This window comes from Carcharhinus amblyrhynchos, chromosome 7 (genome assembly GCF_965287045.1).
Source record: "Carcharhinus amblyrhynchos chromosome 7, sCarAmb.v2.hapA, whole genome shotgun sequence".
Lineage (NCBI taxonomy): Eukaryota > Metazoa > Chordata > Chondrichthyes > Carcharhiniformes > Carcharhinidae > Carcharhinus > Carcharhinus amblyrhynchos.
Window position 1 is genome coordinate 21,838,469 of NC_137330.1, and position 20,524 is coordinate 21,858,992.

Here is a 20,524-nt window from a genome sequence, read left to right on the forward strand (position 1 = left end):
AATCATGTCTTTAAAGCTACTTACCCTGAACTGACTTTGCTTCTAGTCTTCAGCAATACAGTGGTGAACCAGGCTGCCAAGTCTGCTAATACTTTGAGGAGGAACGTTCATCATTTGGGGTAGGCTTTCAAAACGTGTGAAATCGGTAGTCTATGACATTGAAGCTCTTTGTATTTCAACCATTTAAAAACTATACGGCAGCCTGTACTTTTAAATTAAGTCTAATTTTCAAGAGGAACAGATGCTTCTATACGAAAGAAATATATTATTTAGAGTTTGTAAATGTCTTGTTGATCATGGATTCGGAATGCCAGTTTATTTGGATTGTTAAACGATGGCAAGTTTTAATAACTTTTTTTGTTTGCCTTTATAGAGCTTAAATAATTCATTACGTGCTTAACTGTGCAAGGATTGATATATTTAGTTTGGCAGCTTGGGATCATTAATGTCTTCCCATTTTGAAGTAAATTATCCACTTGGGTTTAAAGTAACTGTTTTCTGCTGATTAACTAATTATAATGAATGAAATGTGGACCCTCCCCCACCATCTCCTTTGCCAGAATGGCAGTGTCTTTATTTGAAACGATCTTAATATGGAAAGTCCTGCCGGAGCTGCTGGGGTCGAAATTGCAGTGTTACTATTCTTGGGTCTGAGTGATGTACTTGAGCAGATGCAAGTAGAGAAAGAATGTGAGGGGCTGAGTTTCATCTCACTGAGACCTTTATTCCTTTACCAGTTTTTCCACGTGTTCGTTACTGACCAGATTATCAGAAATTTTTAAGTCATGTTTAAACTTTATTTTCAACTTTACTTCTGGCTGGACCATTTATCACATTTGTTTATGCAAGTAGACTCATGTTTGTGGAAGTTTGCCAATTGCTTATTACAACTATAGAATCCTTAGAGTGGAGAAGGAGGCCATTTGGCCCATCGAGCCTACACTGACCCTCTGACAGAGCAGCCCAACCAGGCCCTTTCCCCGTAACCCCATTTGTTTACTCCGCCAATCCCCCAGCACTCACTAAGGGACATTTTAGCATGGCCAAAACTTGTCAGCAATGTTTCCTACATTTCAACACTGACTATAGTGAAGTACTTCAATTTTTCCTGAAGTGCTTTGGGACTCATGATAAATTTAAGTTGCCTTTATTTCCAAAAATGTGGGAAACATCCAGTAGATTAGGCAGCATCTGGGAAGAGGTGAAGGCAGGGTTGCTGTAGGTTGATTACCTTTTGTCACAACCTTGGGTCCCACTGTTGCTCTGCCTGGGCTGTTGAATGTCCAACTAGTCTGTTCTGGTTTCATTTTGGATGTTCAGCACCTGCAATATTTGTGATTTGTTTTGGGGCATTTTTCACTTGTACAGAGTTTTGTTACTCTGGAATTTTCTACTTGGAATACGTTTTGTATTTTGATTATGATGACTTGAAAGTTGTGAACAAGTTTAATGCAGTTTATAAAATATGGCAAGTTTACCTGGTTGCACTAAGTACAGTTGATACCCAATTTATCTGTGGAGCTTTTCCAAAGGTTCAGTGAACACTGCATTGTGGTGTGGGTGTTCAGTCTGTGTCCAGGATGGCCTTACATCTTCTGCTATTGTGGGACCAGGTCATGTTCTATAATTGATGCTGAAGAATCCCAAAGTGGGGATACTACTGTGTATAATTTGAGATTGTTCAGCAACCTGTTAATTATAATAGCGGAGTTCTTGTGCCACAGTGGATAGCATCCCTACCTCTGGTCCAGAGCTCTGAGTTCACATCCCAGTTCAGGACTAGATGACCACAGAAGGTGGACTCATTATGTGGACAAAAGATTTGATTATGAGTCCTTCAAAGTTAAAGTCTATCAAATGTGCCTGAAGGTGGGTGGTAAGAGCAGAGGTTTCCTGGTCAGAATTACTGCAGAAGACAGTGGCAAATTGCTTTGCCCAAACATAATTGCCAATGCCTTCTTAGTAGTAAAAGGAAAAAAAATTACCATAGCTTGATACACACTTCTCAATGTTTCAGCATTTTTACAATCTACCAAAACTGGAGTCAATGTGAATCAAGGAAAGCTCCCTGGTGGTTGGTTCCATACTTAGCACAAAGATTATGGTTTATGGAGGCCAATCACCTAAGCTCCAGGGCATCACTGCAGGACTTACTCAAGGTAGAATCCAAGGCCCAATCATCTTCAGCTGCTTGATTGTGACTTTCCTTTAATCATACGGTCAGAAGTTGGGATGTTCACTGGTGATTGCACCATGTTCAGCACCATTTACGACGACTCAGATATTGATTATGCGTCACATGCAGCTAGAACTGGACAATATGCAGGTTTGGTCTGATCGCAGCTGATGAGTGGCAAGTAATATTCATGTTACACGAGTGCTAGACAATGACCATGTGCAACAAGAGAGAACCTAACCATCACTCCTTGACACCGAATGGCCTTAATCCCCATTATCAATATCCTAGGGGTTACCATTGACTGGAAACTGAACTGGACTGGCCATATAAACACTGGCTGCAAGGGCAGGTCAAGGCTCAGAATCCTGTGGTGAGTAACTCACTTCCTGACTCCCCAAAGCCTATCCAAAATCCACAAGGCACAAGTCAGGATTGTGATGGAATACTCTCCCCTTGCCTGGATGAGTGCACCTCCTCCAACACTCAAGAAGCTTGATGCCATCCAGCTCACTTGATTGGCACCCCATTTGCAAACATTCACTTCCTCCACCACCATGCATAATAGCAGCAGTGTGTACTGTCTACAAGATGCACTGCTGGAACACTCAAAGCTTTCTTAGACAGCACTTTCCAAACCCACGACTACTACCATCTAGAAAGACATGGGTAGCAGATGCAAGGGAACACCAGCTGGAAGTGTCCCTCTAAACCACTAACCATCCTTGCTTACAAATATATTGCTGTTCCTTTACTGTCGCTGGAACTTCCTCCTGAACAGCACTGTAAATGTACCTACCTCATGGGCTGTAGTGGCTCAAGAAGGCAGTTCACTACCACCTGCTTAAGGGTAATTATGTTTTATATTTTTGATTAGTGTCACAAGTAGGCTTACATAAATGCTGCAATGAATTTACTGTGGAAGTCCCCTAGTCCTGGTATACTGAGGGAGAATTTAGTGTGCTAATGCACCTAACCATCATGCCTTTTGCACTGCAGAGGAAACTAGAGTGCCCAGAGAAAACCCATGCTGCTGTGGGGAGAACATGCAGACTCTACAATGCTAACCTCTGTGCCACCATGCTGCCCATTAGACATGGGCAATAAGTGTTGGCCTAGCCAGCGAAGTCCATCTATCTTGAAATAATAGGAAAAATATTGTGCATTTCTGGCTTAATTTTAGATTTTCAATGTTTACAACTTTTTCTTTCAAGAATGCTACTCATCTTTAGTGCATGACTGAACCAAAGAAAACTGCGAGATATTTTCTGTGGGGAGCAGAATTTCAAAATCTAATTTCCATAATTATAATGCATGTTTTACGTCCACAATTTATTGTTAAATTTACGTGCATTATATACTAAATTTGTAAATAAACACGTGTTCCAGATCGTGACTGTGATACAGAATTGCAATCATGGCGCCAAAGAAGAAAAATGTTAAGAAGAATAAAACAGAGAGCAAGGACACAACCGTTATTGTGGAAGAAAGTACAATCATCCATTTGAATGGAATGAATGGCCTTTTGGATGGAGGTAATGGCTTTAGCTGTATTTCCACAGAGGTATCCAACGCCTCCTACAGTTCCAGTCTGTTGGAAGCACTCAGTAAAATGAGGCAAGACAAGTTTTTGTGTGATTTGACCATTACTACAAAAACTAAGTCTTTTGATGTTCACAAATTAGTGATGGCTTCTTCCAGTGAGTACTTCAGGAATATTCTGACTAAAGACCCGTCAACCCAAAGAGTAGAACTCAGTGACATATCTCCAGTTGGTCTCATCACAGTTATTACGTATGCCTATTGTGGAAAGATAACCCTGTCGTTGTATACCATAGGTAGTACAATAGCGACAGCCAACCTGCTCAAAATTCACTCTTTAATAAAGATGTGCTGTGATTTTTTGATGCAAGAAATCAACGTTGAGAACTGCATGTACATTGTCAACATTGCAGAAACTTATGGACTCAAAAATACCAAGGAAGCTGCACATAAATTCATTAGTGACAATTTCCTAGAATTTTCAGAAAGGGACCAGTTCTTGAAACTCACCTTTGAACAAATCATGGAATTTATGTTGGATGATAGCTTGCAATTGCCCTCGGAAATCACAGCATTCCAGATTGTAATGAAATGGCTAGATTTTGACAATAATAGAGTCAAGTATGCAGCAGATTTACTGAACACGATTCGGTTTTGTACAATCTCAGCTCAAGATCTGGTGAACTATGTTCAGACTGTGCCTAGAATGATGCAAGACCTAGAATGTCACAAATTTCTGGTAGAGGCGATGAACTATCACCTGCTTCCCTATCAACAGAACACCTTGCAGTCCAGAAGAACGAAGGTTCGTAGTGGCCTCAGAGTTCTAGTAATAGTGGGTGGCCGACTAGCCCTATCTGAGAAGTCACTCAGCAGAGATATTCTGTATAGAGATTCTGACCGTGTTTGGAACAAGCTTGCTGAAATGCCATATAAGATCTTCAATCAATGTGTAGCTGTAATGGATGGATTCCTATACGTTGCTGGTGGGGAAGATCAAAATGATGCCAGAAATCAAGCGAAGCATGCAGTGAGCAACTTCTGCAGGTAACACTATAGTCAATATGTCATAAATGTTGAAAGCCTCGTAAGTCCTTGATAGAATAGTCTCTGAGCTTCCATAAAATAGAAAAGTAGAAAATGAAGATAGAGTTGTACTTTAATTGATTTTAACATTTCACATTATAGTGGAACCCTATTCAGGTCATTTCCATTATGTGTTTTTTTTTGGATTTCCATGTTTTCCTTTTACAAATGTGCCCTTTGTACAACTTTAGCAATACTCTTAATTGTTGCTCGGTGGTACACTGTTTCAAATGTGCATGATAACTTTAATGCATCTCATCCAACCTTCTGCAGCTCCAATAAGCACTGATTCAAATACTCTAAGCAACCAAGTTACTTGGACTCATAATTAAGTATACAATGTTAAATCTAAATTACAAAAATAGTTGAAAATAATCTTATTATTTCTGCTCAACACCATTTAGTTCCATTGAGCTTTCCTCCACATCCTGTCTTAGTTTTATAAAATATTTTAACTTTATAGTTCTCACTAAATTGCTGATCACCCTACTTCTCTTGGCCCCTACATTAATTGATATTGCAAACGGTTCTCCGCCTTCAAGTGCTGTTCCGTTCTCCTATAGATCTGTCATTATAACGCCTTGCCTAAAAAAACCCTTGATACACCAACCTTACAAACCACCATTCCGACTCCAGCCTTCCATTGCTCTCAACAGTCTTTGGACATGTTGCCTCCTAAATCCATTCCCATCCTTCCAGGAATTTCATGTTTGATTCTGGTCAGTCAGATTTCCACCCCTGCCACAATACCAAAACAGCCCATAACAAAGTCACATATTACACCTTATGTGATTGTGACAAAGATAAACATCTACCCTCAACCTTCTCAAATGTCTGTAAAGTTTGATACAGTTGACCACATCTCCACCAATTCCTCTCTACTCTTGTCTTGGTGAGACTGCTGTCATAATGTGGAGATGCTGGCATTGGACTGGGGTAAACACAGTAAGAAGTCTCACAACACTATGTTAAAGTCCAACAAGTTTTATTTGTAGCAAACACCACTAGCTTTCGGAACTGGCTGTTCCTTCATCAGGTGAGTGAGACCTCCTCCTCCTCCTCACCTCCCCCCCCACCCACCCCCTCCAAACCTGGTGAAAGAACAGTCAGTTCCAAAAGCTAGTGGCTTTTGGTATAAATAAACCTGTTGGACTTTAACCTGTGAGACTTCTTACTGAGATTATAGAGAATCACTAGCAATGGTTCATCTTCCTGCTTCCATGACATTCTCTGATGTTCCCCAAGAATCTATTTCCTATTTGTACATCTACATCTTTCCCTTTCATGACATCATTTGAGGACACAGCATTGACTTCACACTGATGACTGTTAGCTCTATCTCATCACCACTTATCTCTCTTGACACTTTCACTGTGTGGCAGACTGCTTTTCCAACATCAGTGTTGGATGAGTGTAAATTTCCTCCAATTAGATATTGGGAAGGCTGAAAGTATTGTTTTCAGTCCCCATCCCAATCTCCAGCCCACACACTGAAAACAGTTTGAGATTAAACAAGCTTACTGCCACAATTTGATCCTGAGGTCAGCTTTCAACCTCCTATTCTTGCCATCACCAAGACTAAATATTTCCACCTCTATAATATCACCTGACTTCCTCCCTGCCTCAGCTCATCTGCTGCTGAAACCCTCATTCATGCCTTCGTCATTTCAAACTCAAGTCCAATATACTCTTGGCTGGTCACCCACACTTTGCGGTCATTCTGAACTCTGATGTCCATGTCTTACCCTACTGAATAAACTAGGCTGAATAAACTAGGCTTGTACTCGTTAGAGTTTAGAAGAATGAGGGGAGATCTCATTGAGACATATAAGATGATGAATGGGATGGATAGGATAGAGGTGGAGAGGCTCTTCCTGCTCATAAAGGACAGTAGGACTAGGGGGCACAGCCTCAAGATAAAGGGGGGGCGGTTTAGAACGGAGTTGAGGAAGAACTTCTTCACTCAAAGGGTGGTGAATCTCTGGAATTCTCTGCCTGTTGAGGTGGTGGAGGCTGCCTCGCTAAATATTTTTAAGACGCGGGTTGATGGGTTTTTGATAAGCGAGGGGATTAAGGGTTATGGGGAGAGGGCGGGAATGTGGAACTGAGCCACAACAGATCAGCCATGATCTTATTGAATGGCGGGGCAGGCTTAAAGGGCTAGATGGCCTACTCCTGCTCGTATTTCTTATGTACCCCTATCACTTTGTGCTTGCTACCTACATTGGATTCCAGTCAAGCAACTTCTTAAAGTTAAATTTCTCAAACTTGTTTTCAAATCTATCCCTGACCTTGCCCCTCCTTGTACCTATAAAGTCTGCTAGCTGCATTGTCTGTTAAGGTATCTGTACTCCACTAAATTTGGCTTTTCCTGTATTTCTAATTGTAACTGCTCCACCAATGGTAGTCATGTCTTTGGTTGCCTGTGCCCTAAAGCTCTTGAACTCTGTCTGCCTCTCTACTTAACCTTTTCTCCATTTAGGACACACCTTAGCCTACATCTCTAGTGTAGTTTTTGATCATCAGACAATCCTTGTGTCATATACTTTGATAATACCCTGTGAAATGCCTGAACACTTGGATTAAAGACATTGTATTAATTAAAGCTGTTGTTGTTTAGTTTATTTCTAATTAATATACTTGATTGTAACATTCCTTTTTAACTCTGAAATACTTACTGCGTGGTTTACACTGAAAACAAGGCAAGCGATCACGTTTTCCAACTTCTGAAGCAACGTTTAAGCATCAACAGGAGAGCATTAACCGCTGAAAGAGAACTCGCTTTGACTCTGAGGAGAAAGCTATTTGTTAATGCTCCGAGAATTTTAAATAATTTCACTGTTCCTAAAGATATGGAAATGTCTTACTAAGAAAGAAAAGCTTAAACAATTTATTATTTTAACTTATTGCTGTTTTAAATTTAGTTTGTTCAAGGGTCAAGATTTCAAGCTCATTGGCCAATTAATCATGTCATAGGAAGCTTTTAATTGTCAGTACAACTTTAAAATTAGTTACTGTTCCAAATGCCAGTACAAACGTTAATCTTGTTAAATGTTTATTTATCTCACTTTTATCAAATGCATTAGCAAATTATGTCATCAAGCCTTAGATTTATTTTCTATATAAGATTATATAGAAAGTTAAAGTATGTTAGATATCAAACTTTATAAAAAATATCACCCCCCCCACCACAACAACCAGAACAATGCAATATTAATTAATGATTCACAACAGACCACGTTTCTAAAATTTAACAGAAGAAATTTATCTTTTGACTAGTATGTGGATTATGAAAAACATCTTTAATGTTGTGCCTTTGTTTCCCTTGAAGGACAATAATGGGGAACTGAGTTTTTTTTTTCCATTTCTTTTTCAAACCAATGCTGATATTGAGCAATGATGTAGATATGCCGGCATTGGACTGGGGTAAACACAGTAAAAAGTCTGACAACACCAGGTTTAACTTAGCTGACGAAGAGGGTAACCTCGAAAGCTAGTGAGTTTACTATCAAATAAATCGGTTGGACTTAAACCTGGTGTTGTCAGACTTTTTACGATATTGAGCAAGCCCTTTCATAGAACATAGACTGAATGTTCTTATTGTGTGTTCTGACCATGTCCACGCTGAGTCTCTAGTCCCACACCCCCACCTTTTCCCTGCAGCTCTCATTTTTCTTTTCAGGTCATTATTTAACTCCCCTTCTTTGAAAGCCACAATTAAATTTGCTTCTTGGGCAATGCATCCCAGATCCTAACAAGTTGTTGTGTTTTTTGTTTACATGTTGCCTTTGGTTCTTTTGTCATTTTACCTCGAGTGGGTGTGCTCTGGTTCTAATCCTTTCTCCAATAGCAGCAGTTTCTCCACATCAACCCTGCCCAGGTGCTTCCTGATTTTTGGAAACCACTATCAGATCCCTTCACAAACATTGTTTCTCCAAGAAGAGCAGCCCCAGTTTTTCCAATCCATCACATAACTGAAGTATCTCCTCCCTGGAATTATTTTAAGAAGTCTTTTCTTGTCCTCTTTAATGCCGTCGCATCCATCCTAAAGTATTGTGCCCAGAATTAGACATGTTGCTGTAGTTGTGGCTGAACCAGTATTTCATAAAGGTTCATTGTAACTTCTATGCTTTTGTATTTTTTGCCTCTATTTATAAAGCCCATGATCCCCTGTACCTTTACTACTTTCTAAACCAACCCTGCCATTTTCACTGATTTGTGCACATATATCCTGAGGTCCTCTGCTCCTGCACTGCTTTAGAATTGTATCTTATTATTTTATGTTGCCTCTCCTCACCAAAGGATATCACTTCACACTTCTTCACATTAAATTCCACCTGCCATTTGTCGGTTCATTTTACCAACCTGTCTCTGTCCTCTTTAAATGTTGGAGAAACTCAGCACATCTGACAGTATCTGTGGAGAGAGAATAGGACCAATGTTTTGTGTCAGGATGACCCTTCATCTGACCCTCTCCATCATTTGATTCCAGAATCCGCAGTATCTAACCTTTATGTCCTCTTGAAGTCCATCATAATTCTTGTTATACTTCCAAGTTTTGGGTCATATGCAAATTCTGAAATTGGGCCCTGTATACCCATGACAGGGTTATTATAGATCAAGACAAAAATTGGTCCTTATATCAATCCCTAGAAAACTTGCTATATATATCATATACTAGTCTGGACCACCAACCATCATTCTGTTTCTTGTCACTCAGTCAACTTCATATCCATGCTGCTGATGTGCCTTTTATTTGATAGGTTTGTCAGCAAATTTGAAGCCCATCATATGGGATTATATCAAATGCTTTTTGAAAGTCCATATCTACTACATCAACTGGACCCTCATCAACCCTCTCTTACTTCATCAAAAACTCAGTCAAATCAGTTAAAGACATTATGACCTTAATAAATTCATACTGGTTTTCCTCCATTAATCTGTGTTTGTCTGAGTGACTCTTAATTTTGTTCTGAATTAGCATTTCTAAAAATATTTCCCATTGCAGAAATGAAACTATCTAGCCTGTGGCTGCTGGGCTTATCTTTACATTCCTATTTTGAACAAAGGTGCAACATTTGCAGTTTGCCAGTCCTTTCTGGTACCAATCCTGTATTTAAGAAGGATTGGAAAATTTGGCCAGTGCTTTGACAATTTCCTTCATGCACCTGATCGAGCCTTTGTTCTTTATCAACCTTAAGCACAGCCAGCTTGTCCAAAGCCTCCTCTATCAATTTTCAGCCCATCCAGTCTCTCAACTGCCTCCTTTTTGACTATGACTTTGGCAACATTTTCCTTCTTGGTAAAGACAGGTCCAAATTACTGATTTAATATCTCAGCCATGTCACCTGCTGCTGTACATTCATAATGCATCAGATGCTGGAACAGTCCATGTATATACGCAGCAAGACCTGGATAATATTGAAATTGAGATGATAAGTAGCAAGTAGCATTCATGCTACACAAGTGCCAGGCAATCACATTTGACATTTAATGACATATCACCATCGCTGAATCCCCCACTATCAACATCCTAGGTGTTAGCATTGACCAGAAATTGTCTCCAACAATAGTTAAGACTGGACGTTGTCTATGACAAAAAGCAGCCTGCCTGAATGGCTCCCCATCCAGCATCTTAATATTCACACCCTCCATCACTGCAGTGGCATCAATGTATACCATCTGCAACAGGCATTGCAGCAATTCTCCATGGCTACTTCGACAGCACCTTCCAAACTCAGGACTTTGACCAGTTAGAAGGATAAGGACAACAGATACTTGGGAACATCACCACCTGCAGAAGGGCAATTGAGGATGGGGAACAAAGGCTGGCCAAGCCAGTGACACCTACAGAAAAGAATTTTAAAAAATGGCTTTAGTATCCTCAACTGGGGAGGGTGGAAAATCATTTTGTTGCCCATGAATCTGCACACCAAGAGGTAGTAATTTTCTTCAAAGAATAAAGAAAAGTAAATAAATGGACATCGATGTGAGCCTCATTTTAAGGAGGGCAGCTAACCAATTCCCCAGATCTTGCATGAATTGTATTCTGTTGCATATTTTTTTCAATCAAGGTTATTAGTTACTGCAAACGAATTCTTAAGCCATTGTGGAAAAGTTTATGAAGTTGAGTAGTATGTTTTTTTTTCACTTTTTTAATTAATTTTACAGATATGATCCTCGATTCAACAGTTGGATTCATCTGGGCAACATGGTCCATAGACGCACCCATTTCAGCCTAAGTGTTTTTAATGGTTTAATTTTTGCAATTGGGGGGAGGAATTCAGATGGTCCCCTCGCCTCTGTTGAATGCTATGTACCAGCCTCCAACAAGTGGCAGCTTAAAGCACATTTAGAGGTACCAAGGTGCTGTCATGCTAGTGCTGTCGTAGACGGCAAAATCCTAGTAACTGGAGGATACATCAATAATGCATATTCCCGTTCAGTCTGTGCCTATGATCCAGTAGCAGACAGTTGGCAGGATAAAGCTAACCTAAGCACACCCAGGGGATGGCACTGTGCCATTTCCCTTGCAGATTATGTGTATGCATTGGGTGGAAGTCAGCTTGGAGCTCGGGGTGAGAGGATTGATGTGCTCCCTGTTGAATGTTATAGCCCATACACAGGGCAATGGAGCTTTGTTGCTCCTCTCCAAATTGGAGTCAGTACTGCAGGAGTTACAGTTCTTGACGGTAAAATCTATCTACTGGCAGGTTGGAATGAAGTGGAAAAGAAATATAAGAAATGTGTCCAGTGCTTTAACCCAGATCTTAATGATTGGACCAATGAAGATGATCTGCCAGAAGCTATAGTTGGCTTGTCCTGCTGTGTTTTCACCATGCCTCGTCAAAGAACACAAGAATCCAGAACAAGTTCAGTATCTTCAGTCCCAGTCAGTATCTGATTTGCAGTTGAAGATCTTTCTTAAATCCAAATCAACTAATTTCACAGAAAGAAAGCTCTAACTTAAACTGATGCTTAAATTGGCTTTCATATTAAGTGCAATTGATTTTCATAATTTAAGTTTGAAAAGGAACTACTGGAACAATGGTGCAGATCATTGCATTCAAAAGATGTACATACTATGATGCTCTGCTTAAATTAATAGTTTACAAGGAAAAATAATCGATCTCAGTGTGACTTTTAGAGTCAGTGTGGTTTGGATCAACAGGTATCTGTAGTCAGAAAGGCAGTTAGTTTCAGCCAAGGATACTGCAGTTATTTAGCATTTATGCCTTTTCAAATATGACCAGAGGTGGGGGAACCTTGGGGAGATAATTGGTAGCATCCTTGCCTCTGAGGCAGAAGTTCTAGGTTCCAGTCCCACCCCAGGACATGATGACCATGAAAGATGTGTTCATAATGCGGCCAAACAGGTTGAGTAACAACCGGCAAAATTGTCCCAACACTCTAGCAGTAAGAGCATGGACAGCCATGCTTGAGGCAGAATGGTGCTCCTCAAGCCATATCCTTTGGTTTCAGGCTAGCAACCTTCTTCAGGAAAAACAAGCTATAGAAAACAGAGTTGACCATGTGTTTTGTCTGCCTCATGTGTCTCTGGACGTGGGAAATCTTCTACGTCTAAAACCATCAGTATTTTTTACTAATTTAGTGATTTGTTTATTAGTTTTGTTGTTCAATTACTGGTCATTGTTTTTCCAGTATCTTTGTGAAAATTGAGCTTTTTAAAAGTCAGTTGTGGTGAGTTGGCCTGTAACTATTGAGATGTTGTGAAGTAACAGCTCAACGCCTAACAGGAGAGCTGGGACAAGTTCCCACAGGCTGAACTGCGCAAAGCATTTCTATTTAATGCATTGTAGATAAAAATGTTGTTATCTTCAGCTAAATTGCAAGTATTCTCAGAGTTCTGAATGGCATGATGAGAATTCCGGGTATGGCACGCTATTACTCAATTTACAACTGTTATCTTTGTTAATCAGATTGGAATATACTGCATTTTAAATGTCTCAGCAATGAAAGCAGGGAAGAAAATTATCAAATGAAATCTGTGGATACTATTGCTAATTCCTACAAAGCTTTTTTTGGAGCCAGTTTTGCCCCACAAAAAGGAAGGGGGGGTGCTGCGGGGAGGGTGTTTGGGAGGGGCATGCCAGGGAGTTCTTGAAGGGGGTCCCATTGAGAATGCTGCCAACTTTTGTTGGGAAGGGGGTTGGGTAAACATCCCTTCAATGAGGGTAGGGAGGAGGTCCTCAATTTCAATTTGAGATCTATGAGATCCTTTAAAAATGGTGCCTGATCTCTGAAGCAAAACTTACTGGTATGTTTAGGCCCTGCCCCTCTCAAAACCGCTAAAAAACTCCCTGCTGTCCCAAAAAATGGCCAAGTGTGGAAAAATTGAAATATGATTTGCGCCAGCATATGTCTGCTGTGAATCACACCAGTTTTTTTTTCACCCACATTGACACTTGGTAATTTTTTGAGAAAGTTTCTCCCAGTATGATGAACATAAATGCAGCACTTATCCAAAGGACTTAATAGAGTATAAGAAGTAAACATGCAATTAGGACATAGAATTCTAGGCTGTTGCACTTTGAGTGTTTTCAATTTATGAATCCATCAGATTTCAACAATGGCCAGAGCTGTCAAAGCTGTGCACTATTTCTGTTTTGGGCCCCATAATTCGTTTCAATGTAGTATCAGAAACTTGGGAAGTATTTTATTTATGTGAACCTGTGTGTAAAAATTTAGTATGTTCTTCATTTTCAAAAAACTGAAAGGAATGGATGAAGTGAACTTTGGGATACATTAGTTTTGTCTGGGTCTCTATCACAGCTTTCAACACTGACCATGTTCAGAATGTGGTACCTAATTGCAAACATGTTGAAATTAGCCAGATTCTAATCCCTGCAAATGCTCTCATTTGTTGAGCAGTGGTGGGAAGTGCAAAAGGAATGCTAGCTGTAACTCGCTGATAGTTGCAACTTTTTTTTTCATTGCCTTCCCTTCAACTCTGGGGCTGCCTTCAGACTGCTCTTGAACTTAATCATCCCCAGTTTACGGACACTTGTAACTTAACTAAATAAATTTAAACTGAAAAATATTGAAATTAAGAATAGCTTTCCCTGCGGGCTTAGCTCTGGAGTTTGCACTGCTCTAGAGCAATAAATAAACAGCAGCAAGTTCTTGGGGATGACTCATCATAGAATCTCTACCAATTTGACCCTTGAGTGTGCACCAATAACAATCCCACCCAGGCCCTAGCCCCATGACACCATATATTTACCCCGCTAATCCACCTAACACTAAGGGGCAATTTAGCATAGCTAATTAACCTAATTCACACATCTTTGGATTGTGGGAAGAAACTGGAGCATGCACATAGAGACCTGGAGAACATGCAAACCCCACACACAGGCACCCAAGGCTGAAATTGAATCTGAAGCCCTGGCGCTGTAAGGCAGCAATGCTAACCACTGTGGCACCCTAGATGATGGAGAGGAGATTTATTAAAATATTAGGAATGAGGGATTGCAGTTTTGTGGGATATCAGAGAACCTGGGATTAATCTTCTTACGACAGGGAGGTTTAAGGGGAGATTTGATGAAAGAGCTCAAAATGATCAAGCGATCTGATACAAAGAGAAGGAACTATTCCACTGACGGTAGCAGTGGTGACCAAACACAAGAAAGATGTCAAAAAGACTAAGGGCAGGAATTATTGGCCCTTCTGCCGGCTGGATCTTTTGATCCCACTAAAGGTGGGTTGCCTTGAGGCAGAATGGGCAAGCCATGCAAGTGCCATAGACATCAAAACCAGAAGATCTTGCCCACTGTCAATGGCAAGCTGTCTCCGCCAACAGAAAACAACCCACGGGGAGGGGGTGGAAAATCCCACCTGGAGAAGAGAGGAAAATTTTTCACCAGTTAGTTATGATCTGAAATGCACTGCCCAGGAGGTAGCAGAAGCAGATTCAACAACATCTTTCGTAGACTATTGAAAAGAAAATAGAGGAATGGGAGAAAGAGCAGTGAAGTGGGACTGATATGATAGCTCTTTTAAAGGACTGGCACAGACACAGTGGGATTAAAGGTAGCTTTCTGAATGTAAGCTTCTGTGGTAAGCGATAACGTCAACCGCTCCCTGATTCTTCTCCCCACCGCCCCCCCAAAAAAAAATTCTGTTAAAAGTTTCTTTGCCCAGAGTTCAGCAAGGTTATGGAACTTTGTTTCTCCTGGTCCCTGCACCAAAGTCTGCATGCCCTGGGCCTTGTAATATATACATCAACTAACAACACTCCTTTTAAAACTTATTGATCTTAGAAAATACTTAATTGCCCTCTGATAGTGTACGAATGAAGCAGTGGCTTGATGGGAAAAATGGTCAAGTATTTAGTATGAAATGAGGACAGCAGATCAAACCATTTCAAAATGCCAGACTCCTGTAAAACTGACTGACTCTGAACAAAGAAATGACTACAACCAGAGAAGGCCAAATGCTTGGCCTCAGTCTGTTTTGATAAGGTTGACTTTGCATAGTCTGAGTGGGACATGATTAACACCAGGAAAGCCTGTCTTAGCACGGTTGACTCCATGTACCGTGAGGTAACATACAAGACATTAGATAAGATTGGGGAAGAGGGAGACACAGAATTTGTTTATTACAGAAAATAAGGCAAAAAGGAGTCACAGATCCAAGGTCGGGGATGAGGGAGTCACAGAATTTGTTTTGTTCGATGTACCACTGCTTGTATTACTAAAATCATGTAAGCTGATAAAATGTATAATTATTGAATTAATCCTTGTAGTGGGCGCAGTCTTGGGATAGAATTAGCAGTTAGTGCGGATTGCTCTCTGTTTCCAAGATTCGGCCATATACTGCATGCAGTTTTCTGATAAAATCTAGTTGATTTTTAGAAAAGCAAACTTTAATTATCACAACTCGGGGAAACAAGAAATTCTCCAGTACAACAGCCCGATGCTGTGAACTGCGGTGTGATGATTTGACTTGCTTGGATTTCAAGCTGCTTGCTTGATATTGTCTTGAATTCATGAATAAATTAATAATTGCATTGTTACTCTTGGGTCCTCAATGTTTGCACAAAAAGCTCCAAAGCAGCCCAACAATTTATTTTTACTTCCTGTTTGTTCCATCCCTAAACATTCTGACCACAGGCCTTGTTCTCGTTCTTTGGTACTCTTATCTCACTGTCAAAAGGTCAAGTCCCACTCCAGAGACTTGAGCACATAAACTGGGCTCACACTCCAGTGTAATATAGAAGAGTGCTGCACTGTTGAAGTTGTCATTATTCACAGGAGAACGTAAACTGAGGGCCCCGTCTGTCTTCTCTGCTAGACCTCAAAGATCCCAGGCACTATTTTGAAGAACAGAAGTGTCGTCCTCCTCGGTGTCCTTATCAACGGTTATCCCCCGACAATATCATTAAAACAAATTATCTGTTATCACCTTGTTATTTGTGGGACCATGCTGTGTTCAGGTTGGCTGCCACATTGCAACAGTGACTGCACTTCAAAAGTACTAGGCTGTGAAGAGCTGAGATAGCCTGACATAAAAGATAATTGCACCATGTTGAGAAAGTTGTTCTGGTAGCATGTTATTATCCAATAAATGCTACCAAGTGGTGAAGGGAGGTGGAGAATGAGGAAACAGTTAAAATTGTCCAGTTGGGTAAACTGATGCAAATGAAAGTCAATTACTTTGTGGCCCTCAGTTTTAGTCCATGGCTTTTTTTTGTTGTTACTTTTTTCCAGTCAACTTACCATCGCCAAAGGATGCGAGGGTTAGGTTGATTGGCCAACGTAAATTGCCCGTTAGTGTCAGGGGTAGTAGGAGGGTAACTATGTGTGGTAATGGGGATGGGATTTGGGTGGGATTGTTGTCCGTGCAGGCTCGATAGGCCAAATGGCTGCCTCCTGCACTGTGATTTCTATGAATTCTACTTTCATTCAAGGAGATCTTGCTGTGGTAGGTATGACCTTCAGTTAATTCACATAAATTTCCACATGGGCTCAAGGAAACATGGGTTCTTGTTTAAAAGCAAAGTGGTCACCCTATTATAGAAAGGATATTATTAAACTGGAAAGAGTGCAGAAAAGATTTGATGGATTCAGTTATAAGGAGAGGCTGAATCAACAGGGACTTTTTCTCTGGAGCGTAGGAAGCTGAGGGGTGACCTTATAGGTCTACAAAATAATGAGGGGCATAGACAAGGTAGATAGTCAATATCTTTTCCCAAAGGTAGGGGAGTCTAAAACTAGAGGGCATAGGTTTAAGGTGAGAAGGGAGAGATACAAAAATGTCCAGAGGGGCAATTTTTTCACACAGAGGGTGGTGGGTGTCTGGAGCAAGCTGCCAGAAGTCGTAGTAGAGGTGGATACAATTTTATCTTTTAAAAAGCATTTAGATAGTTACATGGGTACGATGGGTATAGAGGGATATGGGCCAAATACAGGCAAATGGGATTAGTTTAGGGGTTTAAAAAAAAGGATGGCATGGGTGAGTTGGGCTGAAGGGCCTGTTTCCATACTGTAAACCATTATGACTCTATGAAAGTTGTGAGAGAGAAGACCACTGGATGATTCAAAGCAACATAGCTAATTAAGTAATTTTGGTGTAATCACCATTATAATGTAAATTGTATAAATGCCCATTTGTTTTGTTTTATTTCCTGTACCCTGTTCAATAAGAGGAGTGGTTTGTAGTTTTCCTTTCAATGAAGCAGCCCACACTGTCATGGGCCAAGATGTTGGGTTCTCTGCAGGAGCATATCCTGGAATTTGAGCTGGGGAACCCCTTGAAAGCCTAAATGCAAGTACTCTGTGGGAATATCCCAGGAAGCTTCAACTTCCATTGGGCGATTTATTTTATGTCTGGAACCCCTGAAACTCAGATTTAAGATCAGGAATTTCAAGTGGTTTTGACTCACTTAGCATTACCCAGGAAAAGTTTCAAGGATTAAAACCAGTTCTAACTCTTAGCCAACTACACCTTTGGACCCTCAACTACCCATCTGAGCTGACCCATCAGACTCTCTCACATGCTTACTTTATGCACTTGCCTTCTCTCCTAGCTTGTCAAAGTGGGTGGGACATATAAATACTTTCAGGTATACAACAGCTAGTCCCATAAAAAGGGAGTATAGCTTTTTTTTCTCCTGATGTGCCTATATTACACTAAAGGACTCCAGGAGCGGCAATGCTGCACACTTCTCAGTAGGCCTGGGTCAGGAGTCCAAGTAAGAAGTGTGGAGCTTGAGTCTAAGGTAAGGGAATATGAGTGGCATGGGGATCGCTACTCTATGGAAGATTCAGCCCATAGTGTCAGGGAAAGTGCATCAATTATGGTTCTGTTTTTCTATATTGAATAAATAAAAAAAAAACCATCTCTTCCTGACATATACCGTGGAGGCTTTATCAGGAAGTGTACAACCATGTTTTTCTTAGCTTTCATTTCTAAAAAAATTTTATACCTCATAACTAAAATTTATATCTAACCATCACACTATATGGACAACCAACATTCACTGTTTCCAAAACACAACACACAACAAACAGCTAACATCCCAACTTTCTAGATACTTATACCCTGTCCATTTTTATTAAATTCCAGCAAACATATAGCTATAACATGGTTTGTATTTTGCCTGATTGATTGTGCTTGCTTATTGTCTAGGATAGTTTTTTTTAACAGTATCTAAGCTCTTATAACTAGGAGGAGTGTTACTGCCAATGTTAAGCTGTGTTTCCATATGACAGTTGTAAACATACTTTACTGGCAAAATGTCAAAATTCTATCTTTCAAAAATGCTTTTTGTCTATCATGTACTCACAGATGTGTGAACAAATTATCACAGGAGGACAGTTCCAGATGGGCAACTTGATTTGTGCAAAGTGAAAAAAAAGTACCTACATATACCAATAATAGTGCTGTGATATTTTTCCATGTTAAAATTTTACATCCAGCAGTAAAGAAACATTATAACTGCCAAAAAGCAGACTGTAAAATTGCCTATGTCTTTTGAATTTACTAAACACAAATATTTTGGTAGCATTATAAATGTTCTTCCAGTGGTCACATATTTCAACAAATTGTATGAAATGGCATTTTTTGTTTGGTTTAAATAAATAATAATATGGTTACAAGTTAAAGTTTATTTATTATTGTCACAAGTGGGTTTATATTAACACTACAATGAAGTTACTGTGAAAATTCCCTAGTCGCCATACTCTGCTATCTGTTCGGGTACACTGAGGATGAATTTAGTATGGCCAATGCACCTAACCAGCATGTCTTTTGGACTATTGTTATGCTTATATCATCATTAAAGTTCAAACTTTTTGAAAGCAAGAAAATGTAACATTCTTTCTTCACTGCAAAATTACCATTGTAGTATTTCTGTACGATTGCAAACAGATTTAAGAAATGATTTTCAAAGGTTAGTTTATCAAAACTAATGATGTAACAAAATGAAGGCAGGTTGGCTAAAAAAGATTTGCACTTTGACTTATTGGAAATTTTGAAATATATTTAATTTTGATTAAGCTAATGCTTTGTGCCAGAGTGACAAACAGGATATCACCAACTGTTACACATTGAACTGTGTAATGACACTTACAGAATACCAATATACGTTTGTTACAGACAGGAGTAGGGCTTAAATTAAGCAGTACTAATTTCTCCTCTTATTACCTATCTGAAACTGAAATCTGTTGTTAGTTTGTTTCCCTCTTTATTAGTGTGCCTGTTTCTCCAATACTGCCAGGTAGCTTCTTTTGTTTGGAGTCACAGGCAGACATAGATTCAGCCATTTTAAGTCTGTGTCCAGTTTGAAAATTTTAGAGACAGCAATGTATTTTAAATTTTCTTTTATTCAAAAAATTACAAGATAAGGTCTAGTCTTTCACACATTTCAAACATTTTGCTGCAAATATTAGACCAGATTTTTCTGAAAAATGTTATGTTAATGATGCACACTGGCATTCATGTGCAAATCCAACAGTAGCCCGTAGCTAAGATGTAATTAGTTCAATTTTCTCAAAATAACAGAGCAACAGTGCCTCAGATGGCTCAGGTTTTCATGACGTTGTTACTAACATCTGCAGCCTTCTAGAAAATGACCTGCTTTGAAGAGGGCCAAGGGGCTACTCTTTGCCAATGGCCATCAAGGTCATGATACTCCTGAATTTCCTCTCATCAGGCTCTGTCCAGGATTTTGTTGGTGACACTCTTGGTATCTCCCAAAAGGCCTATGCCATGTTTGGTAAAGCAGTCAGCATTGACCACTTTGCTACCAATGAGACCATTCTGAGCCAGCAGGTTCTTGCATTTGCAGCAATGGTTGAATTCTCATTGATCCATGGAATCATAGTGTTCACATCTGTGACAAGCAAGATCATCTACATGTATTTATTAATCAAAACCAGTGTTCAGCTTGTATGACCACTGGCAAGTATTCATGCATGTCTGTACAAGATGTCATGAAGCTGCCTCAATAATTTTATTCTGTACTAGTCTCATCTCCCACAGATGTGTACCTGCAAACAGAGTCAGCAGGTGCTTTCTTGGAGGTGAGCCACTCTAAGGACGTGGTTGATGACATCTATGAGAAACAATATGATGCAAAGGAACAACTGGAGTCACGTGAGCACAAGGACATTAATCTGAAAATCCTTGGGTTGCTGAAGAAGTAGTTCAAGAATTAGAACCAACAAGGATCTATTGAAGGGTTGAGGTCTGCTGTGC

The 20,524-nt window shown here is 39.9% G+C and overlaps 1 protein-coding gene across 1 annotated transcript; it reads left to right on the forward strand.

The window, feature by feature from the left end:
• The first annotated feature begins 1 nt into the window (after position 1).
• klhl31 (kelch-like family member 31) lies at positions 2-15,839 on the forward strand. The gene is made up of 3 exons (XM_080192023.1): positions 2-119; positions 3,566-4,765; positions 10,976-15,839. Exons 2-3 carry the CDS (start codon positions 3,594-3,596, stop codon positions 11,706-11,708), a joined length of 1,905 nt encoding a protein of 634 aa, XP_080048149.1. The 5' UTR covers positions 2-119; positions 3,566-3,593; the 3' UTR covers positions 11,709-15,839.
• The last annotated feature ends 4,685 nt before the right edge of the window (positions 15,840-20,524 follow it).